Raw genomic sequence first — 18541 nt, 5'->3', positions numbered from 1 at the left:
GGCCTCCTAATCATCCCCATATATATACACTGATTGGCTTCATCACTCCGTCTCCTCTCCATCAGTAAACTGGTGTGTGGTGGGCATTCTGGCGCAATATGGCTGCCGGCGCATCATCCAGGTGGATGCTATACATTGGTGGTGGTTGAGGAGATTCTCCCCTTCCATATGTTAAAGGGGTGGTATAATGCCCCTTTCACAAGATGTAAAATAAGTATTTGATGTCCCCAGAGTGTGTATGTGAATTTTAGCTCAAAATACCCAACAGATATTTTTATATAGCATGTTAAAATTGTCACTTTTTGAGGGTGAGCAAAAACGCACCATTTTGTGTCTGTTCCTTTAAATACAAATGAGCTGCTGCTCATGGCACAGAGGGCGGAGCTTCAAGAGCTTGCACTCACACAGACATGCACTGAAAATTTAAAAACTTTTAGCCATTTATGTTCAAACCAGATTCAGAAAATGATGGAGAGACTCAAGAATAAGTGACAATATGTAGAATGCAACAGGACATTTCTGAATGGTTAGTTGATGAATTTATGTAGCTTATGTGTAGTTATCTTCTAGTCATTGATTAGCATATTCTGTCTTGATAATCTATAAATCTTGTTCAGGGGGCGGGGTTTATGTAAATTCTAGTGTTGGTGATGTCACTAACCCAGGATGAATGTCATGTAGTCCCTACCAGCCGTTTGTTGTAGTTCTTAAAAAGCAATTTCTTTAAAAGCAAATATCTCCCTTTGCTTTGAACTTTGAGCATTGTAACTTTGCAGATGTTGTTTATGCTCAAACAGCAACATTACACACTAACTAAAGTTAAAAAAGTGAAATCATAATCAACCACCCTTTAAGCACTTTGGCCCGGTTTCTCAGACAGGGCTTAGATTAAGCCAGGACTAGGCCTTAGTTAAATTTGGACATTTAAGTAGCTTTTGTAAATGTGCCTTAGACAAAACATTACTGGTGTGCATCTTGAGACAAACAATAGCACTGACATATTTTAAGATATTTCAGTGTAAGTTGCTTTCAGTTAAAACAGCTCAAACATGCATTTTATTCTAGGACTAGCTTAAACCGGTCTGTGAACTTAGTCTGTGAAACTGGGGCTTTGAGTGCAGAGAAAATCACTATATAAATGTAAATGTAACAAATTATAATTAATTATAATTAAATAAAGTTGCAATTGCGAGAAATAAAAAGTGACAATTTTGAGACCTAACATCACAATTTACGAGAAATAAAGTTACAATTATGAGAAATAAAGATTAAGAGTCACAACTGTGAGATCTAAAGTCGCAATTATGAGAGATAGACTGGCAATTATAGGAAATAAAGATAAAAAGTCACAACTGTGATATTCAAAGTCGTAATTGCGAATAATAATGACAAAAATTCACAATTGTGAGACCTAAAGTTGCAATTACAAGAAATAGAGTTGCAATTGCAAGAAATAAAGATAAAAACTCACAATTGGTAGACCTCAATTCGCAACTATGAGAAATAAAAAAAAAATAATAAAAAAGTATTTTGAGATCTAAAGTCACAATTACGAGAAAAAAGTTGCAATAAAGTCACATTAAGAACTAATAATTTGATGACCATATTGTCTTTCTGTGCTTGTTCTGTTTTTAGAATCGCTTCCACTTGCAGATGACAACTCGTATGCCCCCTTCAGTACTGGTGGAGCTGCTTCTAGATGTTCTGCAGCGCAGTGGCTGGGAAGAGAGTATGGCAGTGCTTTGCCAAGGCTGGGAGGACGCTGGTCTTCTGAATCTCCTGGAGCTCCAAAGCCGCTCTGGCTGGGGACCCTCACACTGGCAACTTCGATCCGCCCTGAACCTCTCCCACAGCATACCTCACATTGCTAACATTTCTGAGTTCCTCTCTGAGCACTTTAATCAGGACCATCCTCCTCCTGCCTCGGTCCTGCTTTTTGGGGCCGACCCAGAGTGTGCCTCTTCTGTTCTGCGCAGTGCGCAAGACCTGGGGTTGACATTGCCCACTGTACATTGGATTATGGGACATCCTTTAAGCCCAGACACCCTTCATTCTATTGGCCTGCCTTTAGGACTGCTGGCTTATGGAGAGGTTGACCGCAAACCACTAGACCTCTACATTCATGATGCCCTGCAATTGGTCAACCGAGCTGTTAGTGCAGCAACGGTCGTACGGCCTGATCTAGCCCTCATCCAAAATATGGTAAACTGTTTTGACAAACCCAACAAACACGAGCTGCCCTCATCAGGACAGTACATTGCCAGGTAAATCCATATTCTCTCAGTTTATCAGTCAGTTCAGTATGTAACCTGTTAAGAAGGTGTGTTGTGTTTTGGGTGCAGGTCCCCAACAAACTTCTTAAGTATCTAGCAGCTAACCAGTTTCATCACAGTTGAGTTCCAAATGTTCCAAAAAATGTTCCAAAAATATCCCATAAAGTATATTGTCATGCCATAAAGTGTATGATACACTTAACATTTGATGAATTTGTCATTTTCCATTTGAAGGTAAATGGCTTTTCAAATGCACCTGATATGCTTTTATTAGTGTTAACATGTTTAGCCCCTTCCATTACATAGACAAAGCTGTGACTGTTCAATTCATAAACTTTATGTATTTTACTCCAAAGTATCCATAAAGTATTCAACTGGTTTCAGTTGAAGACCTGGTGTAGAATACTGTGTGAAATGGGGTGCACCTTGCAGTAATGCTAGTGAACAGCATGGTGAGCCTAGTCCACCAGCTACTGTAGCATCAATGTAGCACCATCTTAGACCACAAGATACATTCATCTATTTATTATTTATTCTTGAGAAAGTTGCCATACATCTTGTAAGTATAGTGTTACATGCTTTATGCATACATTTCAGAATGATTTTTGAAACATGCTTGTCAAAATGTAAATTTCAACAGCCATGGCAAATGTACCCTGACAGAAAGGACAGCAAGCTCTTCAGTTTCTTCCAACAGAGCACCCTGAACCCACAAGATAAAAAATTAATTATATTTTGTGAAATGGTATGTTTCAATACAGCATGTTTAGCTTTTGTTATTGATTTAGAACCAGGGTGTATTGCAGGGGGCCTTCTTATTTTTACAATTAAATTAGAAGTGATTTAATTATTCAAAGAAGCCACATCAAAGTGGCAAATATAAAAACAGTTTTTAATGTAGCATAGAGCTGAAACTAAATAATTACAGAAACAATTAAGGCCCTGATATACTTGAAGATAAATTGAATAATGAACTGATGTGGCATTATTTCGATCACAATTGGGCCGAAACAAAGTGCTAAAGTGTTATTCTGTTAAATAACAGATTGGAGATTAAAATAATAGCAGATTTTTCTATTTTATATAAACACTAAAAACTGAGATGAAAAAGTAACTTCAGTAGGAAATTTTGCTATGGTTAAATAAATATTCAGTGAAATCTTCCAAAGATTTTTGAATTTTGGTGCATTTTTTTTCTCTATATATTTTTGAAATGGCAACTATTAAATATACTAAGTTTTGTCATGCTGGCATGTGTGGAAACTTTTAAACCATGTGTGTTATAACTAGCCCCGCGATAGGTTGTGCCCCACCCACCCCTACAGACAACTATTTATGTGCTAAATTAACTGCTTTTATAAAAATAGATTGGTATTTCATACATAAATAATTGGATTGACAAATTCGATTCTTCAAAAAGTCATCAATATTTGATAAACAGGAATAAAACTGCCACATTTTACACTTTATTACATGTAACATATTTTTATAGAATAAATGGCTTTGAAGTTTTATTCTCAATACTCTCAGTAGAACAGTAGAATCAGTAGAACATCCTACCATCTGGATGAGATGTTCCAGACAGCTAGTGTCATGCTTAAGGACAGGAGCACGGCCACTTTCTCTTGCTGCGCAAATTACTGGTGTTTGCCGAGACGCTCAGCTGGAATGCAGACATGCTTTAGAGCTTTAAGCTTTATTTATGACTTCCCCTCAGTTGCCTTTCCCTGAGGAGGGATCACTCTTATCGAAAGCTCTGGCACATGCCTACCATGCAGGCCCGTCATTTTGTGTGGATCATGCCAGCACTCTGCCCCACACCACTATATCTCTCACAACAAACAGAAGTGAAATGTGGCTGTGTGGGAAGCCTGGGTCTCTCATCACAACAGGATAAGGCTGAAAATCTGCAAACCGGACCCAAACATGCTGCATAATACCGGACGATTGCAAGGGCATAGCTGCAGGAGTGTGATACATAGCTCAGCAGCTTGTGCAAGACTTTGGCCACATTGTAATACTATAAAAGTAAATAACTTACATTTTTTATCAACAAATTTGCTTTTGCATGCATTTTTCTTACATTGAGGAGTTAAGTGAGTGAGAAGATAGTTAGTCAAACTGTGGTATTATCCCGCATATATGACAGTACCCGAGTCCTGTGGATGACTATTGTAAAATTGAAATTCTGTTCTTTTTAAGCAGTTTTACATTACTGTGAAATAACAATTAGATCGAAAAATCTTATATTTTGATAGATTGCCATATTGGTCGATACCCATTATATACAAAGCATTGGGTAGTGGATTAATGTGTAATGTTGAAATTTCTAGTGAATCAGTTCAGATTGTTCATGTAAATTCACCAATTCATATAGAAATATTTCACAGGCTTTGCTTTACAGAAGTTCTGTGCTGCATTTTAGGTCTTCTTTTATAGTAAAATATGTATTTAAATGGTGCTGTTTATTAATATGATCTAATAACAGAGGTAGGTTAATCGTAGTGAGCAACCTTTTGTTTGTAGCTTGTAGTGTAGCTATTTTTCCCAAAAAAAGTAGCTTGACTTTAGATTAACTACTTTAAATTGATTCACAAGTTCACATTTACAAATAATCGGATAGAGTAAAAGAGTAGGCGTATTTAGCGTGCTGTCCGAGGGGAGGGCTCTGAACTCAGAATTTGGCCCAAACCCAGAGGGATAGGAAGCAGCCGATAGTTACGAGTCGGGGTGGCGGAGGGATGCAGAAAATTGTCGAGGAACATATAATAGGTGAGTCAGCTACATATATAGGCCTCCTCTTGTAGCTGAATGGATAGATCATTTGAGCGTGTTCCTACCAAACATTTTCTAAGTAGCTCCAACCATTTTCTTTTGCATGCATTTTTCTTACATTGAGGAGTTAAGTGAGTGAGAAGATAGTTAGTCAAACTGACTCAGTTGCTCAGTTGCTCACTATGCACGGTTGGATTAATAGAAGTAATATTTTACTCTCATTTCCAATATCTTTTCCCATCTTACCTTACAATAGCCCCTCTCTTCTCAATATATAAAAGATCAGAAAAGTAAGAGCAGAGACATAGAGAGCTTTTAAGTATATAACAACATGCTCTCTTAATTGAGCTGAAACACACATGCTGTAAATTAGATGTCCTTTAGATACACACTGTCAGCCATTGGCGGACTAAGATCGGCCATTTGCATTCTGTGGCAGGTAGAACTATGGATAAATGTTTGGAGCCAAATTATATATTAAGCTTTTCTCCTCAGTTTTTCATTAACCAGCACAGCATTTGTCAAATGTCATATTTATTATTTATGACTCCAGACATTAATCTTCAAGCTCAATGTCAAAGCATTTCCTTAAGTGACCCGACTTGTGCACCAGAGCAGCAGCCCTGCCGACTGAGCGGCTGTAATTCTGAAGAGTGGGAGGGAGTTTCACAATCAAATATATTGCTCTGTGAAAGCAACATCTGTAGTTTATGGTGTGACGGATGCCAGACCGTGTCACTCATCCAGCTAGGCAATCCCTCTCCCAGGCCTTCCCCCCTCTGCCGCAGTTATATTTACTGTCTGCTTTGCTGTTGGAAAGAATAAAGCAAGCTTAACCTGTGTCCGATCCTGTTACTTACTCCCACATGTCTAGTTGTGAACCACAGTCTTTGTCTGGGATCCCCCTGAGTAATTTTTCAGGCCTGATTAGCTTGGGCCCATTAGCTCATGCTGGTATCATAGCTACATCATAAGCATTTTTGTTTACTGACGGCCATTCAAAATTACAATTCAGGCTCGAAAGGTTCCCAGGTAGCTTTCAGATGGTAGCTTTCAGGTTACATACTTCCAGGAGGTTCTGCTCCAGCCGAGCAATTTGGCATAAATAGGAATGTTAAGAAATAGTGTTCTCCAAATAATATAGGCCTCTTCCAATCATCATTTGACACTTGTATTCTTCCCCCCTCAGGTTCCTCTCTAATACGTCCTTTGTAGGGTTGACTGGCCCTGTCAGCGTTCAACGCAACCTTTCTCGTGTACACACCTCTCAGAGGGTCCACATTTGGAGTCTGCGGCGTGATGCCATCGGTCAGCCCACGTGGGTGACTGTAGGCAGCTGGGAAGGCGGTAGGTTGGATGTAGAGGAGCAGGAATTGTGGCAGGGCTCATCCCCTCGCCAGCGCACGGAGGGCCAGTTGGGCAGGGAAGGTCGTAGATGGCGGGCTGGCTTTCCTGTGTTGGGGAGTCGTGTGCGTGTGGTCACTCTGGTAGAGCACCCGTTCGTGTTCACTCGAGAGGTAGATGAGGATGGGAACTGTCCCGCTGGGCAATACTGTCTGGATGCAGGGACAAACAGCTCGGTAACCCTGGACCACTTGTATTCCGAGCGGGCTCAAGGCAACAGCAGCTTCTTGCCACCGGATTACAGCAAGTGTTGCTATGGATACTGTATTGATCTACTGGAGAAGCTGGCAGAAGACATGAACTTCGAGTTTGACCTGTACATAGTTGGGGATGGAAAATATGGTGCACTCAAGGGGGGGAAGTGGACGGGGTTGGTGGGCGACCTGCTGAGCGGGGTGGCCGATATGGCTGTTACCAGCTTCAGCATCAACTCAGCTCGCAGTAAAGTGATTGACTTTACCAGTCCATTTTTTTCCACAAGTTTGGGAATACTGGTGCGCAGTAAAGACACGGCTGCACCTATTGGAGCATTCATGTGGCCATTGCACTGGTCCATGTGGATGGGCATCTTTGTAGCACTGCATATTACAGCGCTCTTCCTCACCCTTTACGAATGGAAGAGTCCCTTTGGCATGACGCCTCATGGACGTAACCGTGTGAAGGTCTTCTCTTATTCCTCAGCCCTCAACCTCTGCTACGCCATCCTCTTTGGCCGAACAGTCTCTAGTAAGACTCCCAAGTGTTGGACTGGACGTTTCCTGATGAACCTGTGGGCCATATTTTGCTTGCTGGTTTTGTCCAGTTACACAGCAAATCTGGCTGCAGTCATGGTAGGGGAAAAAACCTTTGAAGAGCTCTCTGGAATACATGATGCCAAGGTAAGATCTTTTGAGACACTTTGGTATATACTAGAGATGCACAATTCTTGATTTTTTGAGATTCATGCTTTATTTGTTTAAACAAATAACAAATAACATGTAATTTACTAGAGGTTCTGACAAAATTTGGTTTGGTTTGAATGAATGCTTCAATGACTTGCGCATAAAGAGTTACTTGTTTCATTACTGGATGAATCAGGGTTTTTGAACAAATCTCATGAATGAATGATTCAATGACAAATACATTTTTTAACACTCATTTGTCGCCACCTTCTGGTGTAATGATGTAATCAATACAATCTTTATTTGAAGCATCAAGTTCGCTACTGTAGACATCAGTGTTTAAATCCGAACTATAAACTTTTATCCCAGTACTTTAATGATAATATTAATTATTGTAACACAAACATATTGATACAGTGTGGTTGTAAATACTGTTTGTGAAGCTATTTCATACCTACACATGATATCTGCTCTCTCTGGGTCAGCGGCATGGCCAAAGCAGATTTGAATATTCGCTGTGAGCGTACTTAGACACAGTCGAATCGTTGTCATTTAGAAATAAATGTATTTGAAATACAGTGTAATCATTCGGACGTACAGTGGCACAGTACTCATTCAGTAAATGCACAGCTAAACAATGCACTATAATCTAAAACTTAGCTGTTTTTCCTTGCCCTTGGCCTCAGCTTCATCACCCATCTCAGGGATTCCGATTTGGCACTGTTCGGGAAAGCAGTGCAGAGGATTACATGAAAAAGAGTTTTCCTGAGATGCACGAGTATATGCGGAAATTCAATGAGCCCACCACACCTGAAGGGGTCGCCACTCTCAAGTAAGAGACCAATTCTCCCAACAGAATACACTCATCTAGCAGATGGTAGCAAGTGCTCCTGGGCTGCGTTCCAGTCCACTTTTAGACACGCACTTGCAAACTTCCCTAAGCACTTCCCCCCGGGGGAATCCCTGCCGCCATTTTGAACTGTGTTTCACTTCGTGAAGTGGACGAGGGAAGTTTATATGGACAGACCCTCGCTCCCTCGATTTTGACAGAGGGAGCTAGTCTACTTCATATGTACACTTCATGCAGCTCCATATACCACAATGCAACACGATTGTGACGTCAACGCATATTGTGTTTAATTTACCCCACCACAAACAACTCTATGATTAATTATTTATATATATAAAAAAATAAACAACTCAAACACACTTATATACATATAGACTGCTGCATTAAACAATTTTGTAAGGGAAAAATATTAATAATAAATCAACCCCATGGTGGATTCTAGGTGATCAAGGGCTTAGCACGTTCCAGTTCAGTTTATTGCAAGGGTTCCGCCAATAGTGGGCACTCATGCAACGTAAGCAATGACGTACGAGACGGAGGGAAGTTAGCGAGTGAAGGGCATGACCATTTTGGACTGGTTCGCAGCCCTGGTGTAGTTATACTGCCAAACACTATTATTTTAAAGAGAAATTTACAACACATGGAGAAAAAAATAAACTGTGCATAGTTATCAATAATTCAAACAGCAGTTGCACCCTGTTCATTACAATGCAAATGCTGAATCTCAAGTCTTTTCTATATCAATCCTCCCTAGTGACTCACTGGTTGACAATACTACTAGAGGTGTCAATATCTCGGCCAAATGAATTCAATTTTTGAAAAATGCTGTCATTAAAATGAGGTGTTTGCCTGAAGCATTTTTTTTCTCTCAGCATATTTGAGTCTAAGTTCTGAGATTCCCTCTCACTGCTGCTCGCCAGGCGAGTGGTTTGTTGTTTCCTGCCAGCTGCAGTGACACAGTCTGTCACACACATACCAAATTCTGAAGAGTGTGCTTTTGTTTGTTTATTTATTTAAATATTTATTTATTTTTGGGCTGTATAAAAAAAAAAAATAGAGGAGAACTATGATAGAAAAAAGGAGGAGAATTAAAAATTCTTATGTGATTTTTATCTAAAGCCTAATTAACAAGTTTGAAAGCAAACCACATAACTTGATTTTTTTTCTAGCCTAGTTTGCACTCACACTAGAGATGAATTTAAAAAGGAACAGCAGAAATATTAACATTTTGAGAGTCAGCGCATCTCACTTCCTTCCATAATTCCTTAGTAAAGGTTTGAGTCTGTATGACAGATGGCAGAATTAAGCCTGAAATCATGGCATAGAAGTTGCTTCATTTAATATTTGGATGTATCATTCGGAATGTAATTGGAAGAAAAACTTAAAAGAGACAAACGTCTTCAAAAGAGTCAAAGATCCATGAAGTATTTAAATTGGCTGAAAACTCTTTAATCCTTTTTTAATTTTGAGAAGAGGATCAGAGGTATCAGTGACCATATGTATCGCAAAGAACCAGCAAAGCAATTCATTTCTGAAATATTTGATTTTCAAATGTATGCCACAGTATGTCTGTTTTTGCCCTTTGATGGTGTTTATATGCAGTTTTATTTGTACTCTATTAAGAAAATTTCATATTTATAAGAATATACTGGTGGTAATATGTTAATAGTTTTCATTTGTCAATAATCATTTTGATTTGCCAGATTGGGATTACACTGATAAAATGTGTGGGAAAAGAAATGTTATTATCTACGGTGACCGGCCACAACACAAATTTGTGTGAACGTGATAAAATGTTGTTGCCACGAGATATTAATTTGTGGGAACGTCATATTAAGTAGTGGGAACGTGATAATAAATCGTGGCCTCGAGATCATATGTTGAGGGAACGATATATTTTTCTCGTGGCCACGACTTCATATTTTGAGATAACGACATCTATTTCTCATGGCCACAAGTTATGTTGAGGGTACCCGTGTCGCGTGTGAATATTCGGTTCCCACGTTTTATAAAACTCGTAGCCACGAGAAACGGATGTCGTACCCTCAACATATTACGTTGTGGCCACGAGAAACGGATGTCGTTCCCTCAACATATGATCTCGTGCCCACGAGATATTAAGACGTTCCCACGACTTAATATCACGTTCCCACAAGTTTATATGTTGTGGCCACGACAAAACTAAGTGAACCGAACATGTCCCCTCCCGGTCACTGTAATTATCAACCAAAAGTGCTTCTAAATATGTTTAATTTCAAATGTGCTGCTGGCTGAACTTTTTGATAAATGACATCTTTTTCTTAATCATTAAATTAAGTAAGGGTGGACCGCTGCCCTTAAGGTGTCACAATCCATTAAAAGTCCTTTTCGGGCTTTATTCAGCTTGCATGTGGTTTAACGTAGCTGCTGATTTATGGCCGCCACTGCAGTTTATGAACATTTAGCTTAGACAAATGATGTCTGTGTTCCATTTGCACCGGAATCATACTGTGCATGTTTAATGAGAGTGTGTGCTTGCCTGTGTGTGTAGTTTTGTAGCCCCCCCTCTTTTTATGTTGTGAAGGACAGATCCGCCTCAACTTGATGCTTTTATCATGGACAAAGCCCTGCTGGACTATGAGGTGTCCATTGATGCCGACTGCAAGCTGCTGACAGTTGGTAAACCCTTTGCTATTGAAGGTAAGCAGAATGTACTATCAAACTATTTTACTGGACACATTTTGTAGTTTAGTGTGTAACATTAAAGAGATAGTTCACCCTACTCACCTTCATGTTGTTCCAAACCTTTCTTTCTCAGTGTTGCTTTGGACCCTACAGTTCAACTGTATGAAAATCAACAGTTACAACATTCTTCAAAATATCTTTTTAAAAATTCATTTGAGGTAGCCACATTAAGCAGTGTTGCCGCGGGTCTTGAATGGCTTAAATTGAATACAAAAAGTTTATACATTTATTATAATTTCAAGAGGTCTTAAATTTGGGACAGAAAAACAGGAAAAGTGAAAGGGCCTAATGTGATTGATTGTTAAACTTCAAAAGGCTATGATTTAATTAATTAGGAACGCTGCACATTTCAAAGTAAATACATGACACTGTTGCACTGTTCAGTTGTATTTCTTCTGTTCCATAAGCGCCACCTACTGTCAGATAGTGATTTTGCATTTTCATTCAGCCAGTCTGCTGTTTAAAGGGTGCAATATGCAGGTATAGGCTCATACCTGTACAAAAATGATCCCTCTCAGTCATTACTCATGATCCACTAGAAGTGTGTGGTGGTGTTTGTGTCTACAAAGACCTTGGCTGCATCCGAAATTACATAATTCCCTACTATGACTATGTGACAAAAGTAGTATGTCCAATTTCGCAGTACTGATAAAAGAGTAGGCAAAAAGTACCTGGATGACCTACTACTTCCAGTGAGATTCTGAGTGCGCATACGATGGACACTTTACTATCCCATTAGCCACGGGAGAGGATTTGTGAATAGCATTGAAGTGACGCAACTGATGCTGGTAGATCACATGATAAAGACAACATGGCTAATGCATAGACTGTAATCATCATACTCAGTGAGATACATTAGCAGCTTTTATTAAGAATAGTCAAAGGCAGGATAATCAACAGCAGACAGGGCAATGGAGACAATGCAGAGACAAACTAGAATGACAGACAGAGGTCGAGGCAGGCGGCAAGAAGCAAGGTCCAATAAACAATCCAAGTCGGGGCAGGCAGAGACAATCAGAAACGAGATAAACAGTCCAAGGTCAGAGTACAAAGAAAACACGGGGCATAATGCTCAGAAATGGCCAGGGCAAATCAAGACTTCGCAGAGAAGTGATGTGTGGAAGTGGCTTTTATGTGTGTGAATGAGGTGCAGGTGTGTTACGCAATCAGTCCCAGGTGAGAGGCATGATGGGAATTTGAGTTCGGTAAGGATGATTAATATTCTGGAGACGGATCCCTCCGGTGGTGCAGAGGAGGCGGTATGGGAGCAGAGTAACAGAGCCCTCCCCCTGCGAGCGGCTCCTGGCGCGAGGAGGCAGACGACGCCGGGGTCTTCCATGAGGTCAAGGGGCCGGTTTCTCCAGGTGCATCCGGTGAATCTCCTCAGTGAGTGTGGGGTCAAGGATATCCCCAGAGTTGACCCAGGATCGCTCCTCCGGACCGAACCCCTCCCAGTCGACCAGGTACTGGAGAGTGTTGCCCCGGCGTCTGGAGTCGAGCAACTCGTGCACACGATACGCCTCCTCGCCGTCAACCAGGATAGTTGGGGGAGTCTGTGATATGGCTCCCTCCTCCGGCACTCCTCTCGGACCACCGGCAGGTTTCAGAAGGGAAACATGGAATGTGGGAGAAATACGATAATTAGCAGGTAGGTCTAATCGAAATGATACAGGATAAATCTGTCTAATAATTTGGAACGGGCCAACATACCTGGGACTGAGTTTCTGGCATGGAAGTCGGAGTCTTAGGTCTCTTAAGGAAGTCGGAGTCTTAGGTGGTGGAAAGCCAAACCCATTGGCCGGGGTTGTACTCCGGAGCAGGGCGGCGGTGACGGTTGGCTTGTTGTTCCTGACGTCTGACTGCATGAAGTAAGTAAGTGTGAGCCTGGTTCCAAACCTCCTCGCTCTTTTGCAGCCATTCAGTGACGGATGGTAGATCAGTAGGTTCGCCAGACGAAGGAAATAGTGGAGGTTGAAAGCCCAGAATACATTTGAAGGGGGTCATGCCAGTGGCGGGTTTGACAAGAGAGTTCTGGGTGTATTCGGCGCTCCACTCCGATTGTTGATGTTGACAGTAAGAACGAAAGAATCGGATGACGTCCTGGTTCAGACGCTCAGTTTGTCCATTGGATTGGCGGTGTTAACTGGAGGTGAGACTGACTTAACGTTAAGATGCTTGAAGAACGCGGCCCGAACCCTCGATGTGAACTGAGGTCCCCGGTCTGACACTATATCCTCGGGTAAGCCATAGAAGCAGAACACATGGTTACAGAGGAGCTCAGCCCTTTCAAGTGCTGTGGGAAGTTTGGGCAGTGGGATTAACCGGCAAACCTTGGAGAATCGATCAATGGTGAGTATGGTGGTGTGTCCTTGTGAGTTGGGCAGGTCAGTGATAATGTCTATGGCGATGTGAGACCAGGGTCGATGAGGTGTCGGCAGTGGAGTTAAGAGGCCAGCAGGTAGTTGTCTGGGAGATTTGGAGGTGTTGCAGTTGATGCAGTTCTGAACATGCTTGGTAGTATCGGTCAGCAGGGTTGGCCACCAGAAGCGGTTTCTAAGTAAATGGGTCGTAGCCGTGATTCCGAGATGACCCGAACTCAGTGTTGAGTGTACCTGATCGAGGAGTCGTGGTTGGCTGGGCATTCGGAGGGAGGTGTCACTTGGAGGTTAGATTGTTCGATCTCAGTGATGACATCCCATTGTACTGGGGCCACCAGCAGGTTTTCTGGAATGATGTTATCATTGGTGGAGGTTTGAACTTTATCTTCTGTTTGACGAGAGAGCGTCGACTTTAATGTTCCTGGTGCCTGGTCCATAGGTCAAAGTAAAATTAAATCTTGTGAAGAACAACGCCCACCTGGCTTGGTGGGGATTCAGATCTTTAGCTGATTGGAGATACTCGAGATTCTTGTGGTCAGTGAGAATGATAAATGGTTGAGTTGCTCCCTCCAGCCAGTGTCGCCACTCTTCTTGGGCCAGTTTCATGGCCAACAGTTCAAGATTGCCCACGTCGTAGTTACGTTCAGCGGATGTTAATTTTCTGGAAAAGAAAGCACATGGGTACATCTTTGCTGGATTGCCTTGACGTTGTGATAATATCGCTCCTACCCCTGTGTTGGAGGCATCTACTTCCACAATGAATTGCCGTTCGGGATCTGGATGTCGTAGGGTGGGAGCTGACGTGAATCGTGTTCTTAGCTCATTGAATGCTTGACGTGACTCTGTAGACCAGTTCAGACGGGCAGTGTGACGTTTAGTCATAGCGGTTAAGGGAGCGGCAACAGCACTGAAGTTTCTGATAAAACGCCTGTAGAAGTTTGAAAACTCCAGGAAACGTTGTAGTTCTTTGACAGTTTGGGGTAATGGCCAGTCCAAGACAGCCTTGACCTTCCTTTCATCCATGGCTACCCCCTCCTGACTGATACCATATCCCAAGTACGACGTGCTTGTTTGATGAAACTCACATTTTTCAGATTTGGCGTAGAGTTGGTATTGCATGAGGCGTTTCAGGACTAGCCTGACATGACGGATGTGTTCTTCCATGGAGTTTGAGTAGATTAAGATATCGTCAATGTATACGATTACCCATCTATCCAGCATGTCCCGAAAGATGTCGTTCATTAATGACTGGAACACGGATGGACTGTTAGCTAGGCCGAAGGGCATAACCAAGTACTCATAGTGCCCACTAGTGGTAGAGAATGCAGTTTTCCACTCATCGCCCTCATGGATACGAATCAGGTTATAAGCATTGCGTAGATCCAGTTTAGTATAGTACTTGGCTTGGCGGAGCTGTTCTAAGGCGGCTGGAACAAGAGGTAATGGTACCTGAACTTGATTGTGTTGTCATTCCGTCCACGATAGTCAATACATTGTCGTAAACCTCCATCTTTCTTTTTCACAAAGAAGAATCCGGCAGATGCCGGTGAAGTTGAGGGTCTGATAAAACCCTTGGCTAGTTCCTCTTCAATGTAGTGTTTCATGGCTTCGGATTCGGGTTGAAACAAAGGAAATATCCTTCCCTTGGGAGGTGTGGTACCGTGAATGAGATCTATGGCACAGTCAATTGAGCGGTGTTCAGGGAGTTGAGAAGCTTTTTTCTTGCTGAAGGCTTCGGTGAGATCTGCATACTCGGATGGTTAGTTTAACTCTTCAGGATCTCGCGGAGGTATCTGGGATGTAATGGGAAACTCGAGAGACTTTAGACAGGCAGCGATCTTGACAGGTGGTATCCCATTGAATGATTTGAGATGGTGAGACGGTTAACTTTTCCTCTTCCGAGAGATCGGCCATCTAGCATCTCCACTGTCAGGGAGGAATTACAGGGGTTTAATTTGAGTTGGTACTGCGAAGCAAACTCATGAGAGATGAAGTTCCCAGCTGCTCCTGAATCTAGTTGAGCAGTGGTAGAAATTAATTTATTCTGGATAAGCAGACGAACTGGTAGTGTGAAACTGGATGTCAGTGTGTTATGTTTGGCATTAGCACTCACCGACTGAGAGTTGGATGCAGGGCGAACTGGGCAGGAAGATTTCATGTGTCCTGGCTGACTACAATAAAGGCACAGATGATTCTGCATTCGGCGTTCGTGTTCTTCAGGTGTGAGGTGAGTGAATCCTAGTTGCATAGGTTGCATGGGTGTGCGGTGGTGGTGAGAGTGCGGAAGGTCAGAGCGTACTCGGCAGTTGTTCTCCTTCCCTGGGAAAGATTTAACAGTTGCTTGCTGGCATTCCCTCTTTCAGTGGGATGCTTGAAAACATTGCAAAATTGTTGTAGAAGGAAGACCCATCTGGCCTCCAGACAGCTGTAGCTCACTCTAAAGCTCTTCCAGTGAGTAGTGAACAGACAAACGCTATTCAGCTTGAATTAGTAGAGTAAAGTGATGGTTGTTGATCAACGAAGAGTGTGCACTATAGCAGAAAACCTTTGCACTTTGTTGGGGTACCGTCAAATTTTTCAGGGAATGCAAGACGAGGGTTGACTGGCGGACTCATAATAGGTGGAGAGACATTTTGTGGTTGATCGGCGGGGGCGTTCGCTGATGACACACAGAGACTTTGTAGGGCTTGAACGAGCTTCTCGGTGAGAGATGTGAGACGGCTCAGCTGATGGTGATGCAGTGCGAACTGTGAAGCTTGGGCTGATAGTTCTGTAGATAGCTGCATGACTGCAGCTGGATCGTTGGGTGGCGAAGTCTTCTGTTGCGAATCATCAGACTCAGTGAGATCCATTTGCAGCTTTTATTAAGAATAGTCAAAGTCAGGATAATCAACAGCAGACAGGGCAATGGAGACAATGCAGAGACAAACCAGAATGACAGGCAGAGGTCGAGGCAGGCGGCAAGAAGCAAGGTCCAATAAACAATCCAATTCGGGGCAGGCAGAGAACAGTCGGAAACGAGATAAACAGTCCAAGGTCAGAGTACAAAGAAAACACGGGGAATAATGCTCAGAAATGATGGCCAGGGCAAATCAAGACTTCACAGAGAAGTGATGTGTGGAAGTGGCTTTTATGTGTGTGTGTGAATGAGGTGCAGGTGTGTTGCGCAATCAGTCCCAGGTGAGAGGCATGATAGGAATTTGAGTTCGGTAAGGATGATTAATATTCCGGAGACGGATCCCTCCGGTGGTGCGGAGGAGGCGGTACGGGAGCCTCCTCTGTAACACTATGAGATAGATGCAGATATTGTCCTCTGCCTGTATTTTCTTATTTTATAATTCTATTGCTGTGCTTGAAACGTTTCTGGGCTGCAACCTTCGGCAAGTGTCGTCTGTGCTATTTGCTAATGTTGCTGTTGTCTTATTGACTGCTGTCTGTAACTCGAAAGATTACTAGGCATTGTAATTACATTTTAATGATGACGCGTAATTATTGTTTATTATAGCGAGCTAGACTGAAGATGGGTAAACAACTCGCAAATTACAGTCAGTCATCAAATGATTAGCCTAACTGTTTGTTGCACACAGAAATGCCATTTATGCATGATAAACACAATATTTGAATTTATTTTTGCAAAACACCTCATTACTTATCTTCCCGCAGTTAGTACGCTCTCGAGGCGCTGTCTCATGTGATGATGATGCAGGTTGGACTGCGTGTATTCTGTCAACTGATATGATGTCAGGAGTAGAGGGGCCAAATATGAATGTTTACAGTGTTTACAAAAGTAACTGAAAATCCTACATCGGATGCATATATTATATTATATGTTATTGTACACACACACACTTACAAAATCTTTGTGGGGGACTCTCCATAGACGTAATAGTTTTTATACTGTACAAATTGTATATTCTATCCCCTTACACTAACCCTACCCCTAAACCTACCTGTCACAGAAATCTTTCTGCATTTTTACAATTTCAAAAAAACTCATTCTGTATGATTTATAAGCTTGTTTCCTCATGGGTACCTCAATTTAGTTCCCCGTGGTGACATGAGTCCATTCAGTCTGTGTGCATTCAAGCTGAAGTTCCCATGCACCGGGATAGAAAAACATGCACCTACATACTCACACGTGTGTGTGTGTGTGTGTGTGTGTGTGTGTGTGTGTGTGTGTGTGTGTGTGTGTGTGTGTGTGCACAATTTTGACTCATCCCTTTTCTTAAAAATATGGTTTAAAGTCTGTTTAGTGAACCAGTGAACACAATCACAAGCCATGTGCCCAAACTTGACACGAACACGCCTGCGTGTCCACACAGCACAAGACATACATGACATGAAAGCACACGGCCGAAATAAACACAAACTGCTTGCTACACTGAACACAAAACACACGCGGACAGAAGAGTGTACGGCCCGAGCGAACTCGAAACCACAAGCTTGTCCACCAAGACAAGACAATAGGAGTGTCAGAGCTCTACCACCAAACCAAGAATAAACAGACCGAAGTGACAGAACCCTGACATGGACATGACGAAATCTGCTATGTAATGTCATTCACTGAGCAAAATGGGTGTAATTACAAATTTGGACTGCCATCAGGAGGTACTGTGCTTGAGGGAAATAAAGAGAACAGAGATAAATTGGGCAGAAATATTCAAACTTTACATTTGCATATTTTAACAAATCCACAACTGACAAGGGAAGTCAACTTGGCACAGATCTCTCCTGCTGTCATGCATTTTAGTGGAGAAGCCAATTTAAATGCTAACCAGGGCTGTTTTCCAGAGCTGCCTATACAGGAAGAACAGCTCTTTCTAGAAGGAGGCACTGAAAGGTGTGCTGTAGGAAAGAGAGAATTTCTTTGGGTTAAATTGTGGTCCAGTTTGTAATTTTTTCATTTCCTCAGCTGGGTGTCTGGGCTAATTGAGCTCATGCCCCGCTCGAGTTGTGTTAATTAGCATATGCCTGTTGTCTCAGGTCTTGTGTCTGTTCAATCTCACTCAGCACGTTTAATACCTCTGTAAACGTGCTGGACAATGTTATGCATGTTTTTAATGGATTAATAAGCATGGTATCATGCATCAGCCATAATTTAACAGAGAGGTCTTGCCCTTCAGTTCTGCCCTTAAATGGTCCAAACTTATTTGTCACAGATGTGAAATTGCTCAGAATTTAAGATTGCAGAGAGGCACAGCATATAAATCATTTCCCTCCATTTTCACAGAGAAGGTTTAAGCTAGTCCCTGACAA

The 18541-nt window shown here is 42.0% G+C and overlaps 1 protein-coding gene across 1 annotated transcript in view; it reads left to right on the top strand.

Annotated features, from left to right (window-relative positions):
* Nucleotides 1–18541, top strand: part of grin3bb (glutamate receptor, ionotropic, N-methyl-D-aspartate 3Bb) — a 101335-nt gene that overhangs the window by 54453 nt on the left and 28341 nt on the right. Inside the window, exons 2-5 of the mRNA XM_079857665.1 lie at nt 1636–2264; nt 6238–7330; nt 8020–8165; nt 10747–10862. Coding sequence (XP_079713791.1) covers nt 1636–2264; nt 6238–7330; nt 8020–8165; nt 10747–10862 — 1984 coding nt within the window. The remainder of the gene's footprint in view (nt 1–1635; nt 2265–6237; nt 7331–8019; nt 8166–10746; nt 10863–18541) is intronic.

The sequence above is a fragment of the Squalius cephalus genome (assembly GCF_949319135.1).
Source record: "Squalius cephalus genome assembly, chromosome: 22".
In the NCBI taxonomy this organism is placed as follows: Eukaryota; Metazoa; Chordata; class Actinopteri; order Cypriniformes; family Leuciscidae; genus Squalius; species Squalius cephalus.
This window is presented reverse-complemented; position numbering and strand designations above follow the sequence as displayed.